At 42.1% G+C, this 6,940-nt stretch overlaps 1 protein-coding gene across 1 annotated transcript in view; it reads right to left on the bottom strand.

Annotated features, from left to right (window-relative positions):
* The window catches only part of myom3 (myomesin 3), a gene marked incomplete at its 3' end in the record, with an annotated part of 150,681 nt that overhangs the window by 104,280 nt on the left and 39,461 nt on the right, over positions 1-6,940 (bottom strand). The window contains exons 9-11 of the mRNA XM_083661503.1: positions 6,566-6,706; positions 5,878-6,039; positions 4,306-4,447 (exon numbers count right to left, since the gene is read on the bottom strand). Of these exons, the coding sequence (XP_083517629.1) occupies positions 4,306-4,447; positions 5,878-6,039; positions 6,566-6,706 (445 nt within the window). The remainder of the gene's footprint in view (positions 1-4,305; positions 4,448-5,877; positions 6,040-6,565; positions 6,707-6,940) is intronic.

Below are 6,940 nucleotides of genomic sequence, written 5' to 3'. Positions count from 1 at the left end.
CATTAGAGCCACCCATACCTCTTTGTAACTTGTGCACATCTCGTACATTATATTTCTTATTCCTCACAGCACTCATCTTGTCTTGTTATCGTGATTCGGAGTTCTCAGTGTTTTGCTAGCTTCTAGCTAAGGGTTCGTTAGCTAACGTTAGTTAGTTTAACCAGCTTAAACGTCATACAAGTCCGCAATCATTAAATTCGTGTCCGTGTCCAGGCAGCGGTCAAATCAAATATCCATTCAGCCAAGTCCGTAATCCAAATTCAGTAATCAGTTCCAGAAATAGTGTCGAAAAACCAGATAGTTAGAGATAAGTTTGATAAACACAGCGACTAGCACAGCGACCGGGCCGGTAAGGAGAGGAAGCCGATAAAGCGGAAACTGGCTCGCCGAGTTGGCAAGAAAACCGGAAGTTCGTCTAATCGCTTGTGCAACTATTGCGAACAAGGTATTATGTGGTTTAATGAAGCAGTGATGTGTGGTTTTGTTTAATGTAACTGTGAAGTGAAGGCTATTGTTATTGTGACAGTCATGCTAACGTTAGCTTCTATTGACATTTGAGTAGATGGCTGTGGCTTCATGCTGATGCTAGCTTTCTATGTATACAGTCAAGGTTTTGTTTGTTTGTTGTAAGAGCTCATTTTATTTCTTGATCCTGTAGTTCTTACGGTGTTTCGTGGAGAAAGGAGAAGGAAGGAAGGCAATTTGTGTTCAAAATAAAGGCTGAACATAAATAAAAGGCTTCTTGAACATCAGTACGCTTCACCATTGTCTGGCTGGGGTTCACTACAAAGATCATTTCACATTTTATGCAGTCAGTATGTGACAATATCAACCCAATTTAAAATCATTTAAAAGTGCACAAAAGAATAATTTAAGAATAATTTAAGAATGAGAGCACAGACTACAAGATAGTAAACTGCCACTTGCAGTAAACAGACAGCAGACTGAAGGAGGTTGCTAGGGAACTGGGATGTAACAGGTATCTTACTTTTTCTCTGTCTCTTTTTTCCTGTACCCAATAACATTGACGAGTGTAGAAGTTATGTCATCTACACTGAGACAACACTCACCCACGCACACACACTCACACGCGCGCGCGCGCGCGCACACACACACACACACACACACACACACACACACACACACACACACGCACACACACACACACACACATACACGCGCACACATACACGTATTCACCTTATTCACCACGCCCACTTTTTCTCTCTTCCGCGTTCGACGCAACGTATTTGTCCTTCCTGTTCAGCGCTAGTTGGCGGCCATTTTCAAAATAAAACGTCAGTATGAATGAAGTTTGCCAACATTCAGAATTAAGCTACACTGCGGTCAACTTCAGTGACATGTTCATAGCGTTACTGCTGCGAGGAGCCGATGGCTGTTACCCGGTCGGCATTTAACGTTAGTTACAAAAGCACGTCGACAGTGTTTTCTCACTGCCAGTAGCCTAACTACAGTAGGGTTTGACAGATAGCTGGTCCGACCGGTGTCACCACAGTCGGCGCTCTCGGTCCTCGCTGCTCGTTAAATATTTCCAATAGGCGTTATTCTGATAAACTGGTCACATATATGTTACGTTCTCACCCGACAAATATTAAAACTTTAAAACGGTTTGGTTTTTTTTTTAGCTTGAAAACAGCTTTTTGGCAAGTCTAAATGACTGCGGTAGGCGTACTCTACTTCCGTGTCTAAAACCGGAAAGACGATTACGAAATGATGTCATGCAGAAGCTTCCTTGTTTGGGCAAAGAATAAGGTGAATAGAGAGAAGCTGATTGATCAGTGTCACTGAAAAGTGAGCACCTGTTCTCCTGCGGGACTCTTTGTCTGTGGCGTTAACATAATGACCATGTATATCATCCATCTCTTCTGAACTCTGACAAATGGATATTACACCACCTCCACCATCTTTATCTGCCCCAATCCAATTTCCTCACACAGACCAACATGTGCTTCTAACTATGTGAAATACACAAGATAGAGCTGTACGCAGATCTCAAATAAGCCATACTGTACCATTTCAATGTGAAAGATCTAATCTCTGTACCGTATATTCTTGGCAGTGGAGACCAAAATTCTCTCATTTTGGCCAATGTAAATCCCTGCCTGGCACCCACAGACACACCTATAACACAGCTGACACAGCTCTAGTTAGCTTCAACTGCTGCCTTCACTCAGATCATCTTTTTCCTGCTCATTGACTCATTGATGTTTTTGTTTTGTTTTGAATCCTAAATGGGCTCGATGAGCAGTAGCCTATCCACCTTATTTTTGGCGGCCATTTTTGCTCTAGCTGATGGGTGCTTCTTCCGGTGTGATCCTCCCAGCCTTGTTGCTGACAGCTTGACACCCGTCTGGGCGAACGGAGCAAATCACTAATCAGGTCCAGCTTGGCAAAAATCTTGTCGATAAATATCCCTTTAAGAGCGCAGTGCATTCATGGGTAATCGTGGCTAATATTAGCCGCTAGTTAGTTATGTTACATGGCAGTAAAACGCCACTGAATGACCAAATTGAAATAACTTTTAACCATTTCGGGCACAACCGTTTCCATACGGACCCATCAGTGTTGGTTAGTTGTTTATAATGTGGCTGACTATATTTCTAACGTTCTATCTATCTCTGCACACTGAGAATACTGGGAGGCGGGCCATAGCATCTCTGTCGATGATTTGATTCGACAGTTCTGGGCACTGGCGTTGGCGTTGGCCAATCCTGGCGTGTTCCACCCCCAAATCGATTGTCTTCTGGTGCAAAGCGAGTGGCTTCTAGGACGAACAGGCTCTCTGAGCCGCGCGCCACTAACGTTATTTTAGAGCAGCGCAGTAAATACAATATTCCTGGAACGCGAGTTTAACTTAACAGTTACATGTCCTCTGCATTCTACATAAAATTAAGATATTACGGGTTGTTTTATTTGGTATGTTACATACTTATTGGCCAAGTTATTTTCAATTCAGCCAGGGTACAAGGGACTGAGTGTAGGTGGCCATCTTTTCAAATCAAGTAGAATACATTAGGAAATGGCAAGCTGCAAAAATAAGTCACGTTAAACCGGACCTTGTACGCACAATTATTTTTTACAGTGGGGCATTCAAAAATAAGGTGGATAAGGGTTGGGTATTGTTTGGATTTTAACTATTTTCAATTCTGATTCTTTGAGGGGCGTGCTCAAAACAAGTTATTTATTTACTATTTCACAGATTTTTTTTAAACCGTTGCATAAGTCATATTCAGTCATATTCATATTATCATAACAGTGCTTGTTCTTTAATTATGAACTTTTGTAAACATCAGCAGTTTATACTTTTTTGTATACAATTTTAAATTAACTTTATGAAGAGGTCTGTGTCTGCCACTTTTTACTTTGCACAAGTGCAGACTTCAAATTCCTCATTTGTAATCAAATTACTTACTATGGCTATTAAAATGAATCTTGATAATACTGTATGTCTGGGTGGGAACTCAGATTTCAAACATGTTCTGCACACAAATTGAGTTTAGGAATCATTTGCGATGACACGTTACATGTATATTTCAGTTTGTGCGTTGAATGAATGTAATGAGTGATTGTTTTGATATTTATTGGGGACTACGGATGTAAATTAGCATTAGCTAACTCCGGCATATTTACATGTTTTCGTATATAGAGGCTTCTGTATTTCTGAACATGTCCATTAATGTGCATTGTCCCGTCACAATAAACCAATAAAGTAAAGTAAAGTAAAGGACGATTCCTTTTCAAATCCTTTGGAGTTTAGATTCCTTTGCAATCAGAATTTTGGAACTGGTTCTCAAGTAACATGTGTTGGAGACTTAGGACTTGGGTCACACTATATACAGTGAGGAACTCTTTGCTGGGACCTCTACAGTGAGTGTGTTTACATGCACACAATAAACAGATAATTCAGAATAATCAAGTAACTGGCAATAATCTGATGATTTCCGCGTTCACATGCACTTAGTAAATAGCGGGAACTCACCTCAAATTCTGTGAGTGGACATTGAGTGCAATGAATAAACCTGATGAGTCAGCAGAAACCTAGGTGTGTTTATCGGTTTTCTCATAAACTGATAGCGGCCTTTATCCGGTAAAGGATTGTCCTTCAATTAAATAAATGTTTGACTTTTTTTTATTGAGTGAGTAGAAATCTGAATGAAATCGATTGATACCTTCCTGTCTCAGATGGCTCTAAAATTGTATATGACCATGACATGTTTTTGCTTCAGGACCACCAAACATTTAGTAAGAAACATTTAGCTGATTTGAGATGTTTTCCCAGCATACCTCTCCACATAGTAACCCTGCACAGGGCCGGCTCCATCTGCGCTGGGCGGCTCCCAGCACAGGAAGACGTAGTCCTTGTTGACATCAGACACCTGGACTGCCAGTGGAGACGCTGGACCTCCTGCCACTGCAGCTGAAGCATCTGGAGGTGGAAAGAACTTGTAACGGGCCTGGAAATTCAAACCCCAACCCAACTGACCCGTCAAAGTCAAAGCCCAAGCCCATACAGCGGGAGATGTTTGATGAATAAAATAAATCGACTGGTGACATTTTAACATGTAGAGAGTCCTGAGCCATGCTTTCAAGGAAGCCAAAATCTTTACTCCGTGTAGAAATATGAGAAATACTGTGTGTGTGTGTGTGTGTGTGTGTGTGTGTGTGTGTGTGTGTGTGTGTGTGTGTGTGTGTGTGTGTGTGTGTGTGTACGTGCTCATGAAGAATTCAGTGGAGATGAATGTGAAAGTGGTGGTTGAGGTGCAATATAATTATACAGGAGTAACGCTTGGTGCTATATTGAATCACTGCCCAGACACATTTCACAGCTTTGATGAGTCAAGTGACAGTTATCTCCTCTGGTTTTCTTGCATGTTGCTACAAGCGATGTAAAAGAGACAATAATAGCATAGCTGTTTGTGAATGGTAAATAGTTTCCCTGCAAAAGCAGCACACGTTGATCTACAACAAACATTTGATAGGAGTAGGCATCAGCTTTTAACCGCCAAATAGTAAATAGCTAATTTCAGAACTGATCATTTTGTTTAGGGAGGTCACTGAATAGCTAAACAGTTGGTTTGATCTCCAGTGTCAACAGTACACAAGCCTGTCTCCATGTATGTAATCGTGCATTCCTTTATAACTGGGAACTGGTAATCTTAGCGGTTCAAAGTTCAGCTGGGACGTGACGTCACTAGAGCTGGTATTTCCCATTCCAAACTCGTAGGAGCCTCAGCAGCCCGACCTCAAAAATCCAAGATGGCTGCTCCGCGCAACAACAGTAGTTATAATCGTATAAATGCTATTTAGCACTTCTGTCTTGTTTGTGTCAAGTTAAATCAGCTGTACACACAGCACGGCCTACTTCTATCTGTGTTGACATGAGGCTGCAGTGTTTGTATGCGCAAAATGCCACAAAATGCCATGTTATCAACTGTTATTGCTAACAATGGCTAGCCTGGATAGCGACTGGATCTGACCAATGAACAGTGAACTTCCCAGCTCAAGTTTTCTGCAAATGGAACGCTAACAAAACGGATGTGACGTCATTTAGCCTCCACATCCCAGTTATTTTGCGATAAAGGAACGCACGATAACTACCGACAAAAAACAATACAAAATAAATAAATGCAGGAAAAAGATAGAAAATTAGATCCCCCGGCTTCTATTTTTTGTTTTTACTTAAATGTTTTATGGTCACTCACGATTCTCTGGAAGATCGGTTGGCTTGGTTCAAGCCTTAAAACTCGTTATATAAGGATTTTTCTAAATGGATAAATGAACGGGGAATTCACTTCTGGGGCAAGGGATGTCACATGACTGTTGAGCTCTATATATAGAGTGGTATTCTGTCCTCACCGCTGATGTAGACGAAGGCCCTGTGCTCCGGCACTCCATCCCAGGTCCTCAGGCGGACAGAGTACGTGCCCTCATGCTCCTTGTGTGCTCCTCTCAAAGTGATGGAGGCCATGTCGCTGGTCGTCTTCATCTCCACCCTGCTGGACTGATGCAGCTTGACCCCTGAAGGATGAGTTGGAGGGGTAAAAAATAGCAGTAATAATTATAGGGCTGGGCAATATAATCGATACGGCAATATATCGCGATATTTTATTTCCCGATACTGTATCGATACTGGACGCCATGTATCGCAATATTATTATTATTATTATTATTTATTTTATTTTTTTTGCAGGCCATGCCAGGCCTCTGCATCTGGTGATTCCCACCCCTAATCGATACTGTATCGATATTTCACATATCGATGCGTTCAGTAACACTCAACACATATTATTACACTACCTGGGTGATACACAGTGTGTTGTATCTTTAGCTCTATTATTTAATTTTGAGTAAATTCTGTAGAATATCGCAATATATCGCAATATGTATCCCATCGCAATATATCGTGATACAATCATATCGTGACCCAAGTATCGTGATACGTATCGTATCGTGAGATCCTTGCCAATAGCCAGCCCTATAAGGAGCTAACTCCTCAACACCGCAGGTACACAGTATCTACACAGTCTCCTCCTCCTCTACTCACCATCTCTGAACCAGCTGAGGTCCTGCTGGAACGGCAGCAGGGCCGAGGAGAAGCCACACTGCAGGGTGAGGCTCTCCCCCTCCTTCACCCAGGTCGGGGGGAAGGTGTCGCCAAACTGGGCATCCTGCTCCAGCACCAAGGCTAAGGTGGAGGGAGGAAAAAAAATATAGATATAATATTATTATTATTAGGGGTCCAAGCACGAAGCTAGCTGTACCAGGTGCACTGGATCAGTCAATCAGATGAATGGAGGTGGTGGTGTAGGGGAAAAGTGTTTTAACTCATTGAGTGCCAGCCATTTCTGGAAAACGGATGCTCCCAGTGCCAGCCCTTTCAGAGCGTTTTCAGTGATTTCTCAAGACCCACAGAATATTG

Source organism: Poromitra crassiceps, assembly GCF_964638095.1.
Source record: "Poromitra crassiceps genome assembly, chromosome: 26".
Classification (NCBI taxonomy): domain Eukaryota; kingdom Metazoa; phylum Chordata; class Actinopteri; order Beryciformes; family Melamphaidae; genus Poromitra; species Poromitra crassiceps.
The sequence above is the reverse complement of the archived record's forward strand: the minus strand, read 5'-3'. Positions and strand labels throughout refer to the sequence as shown.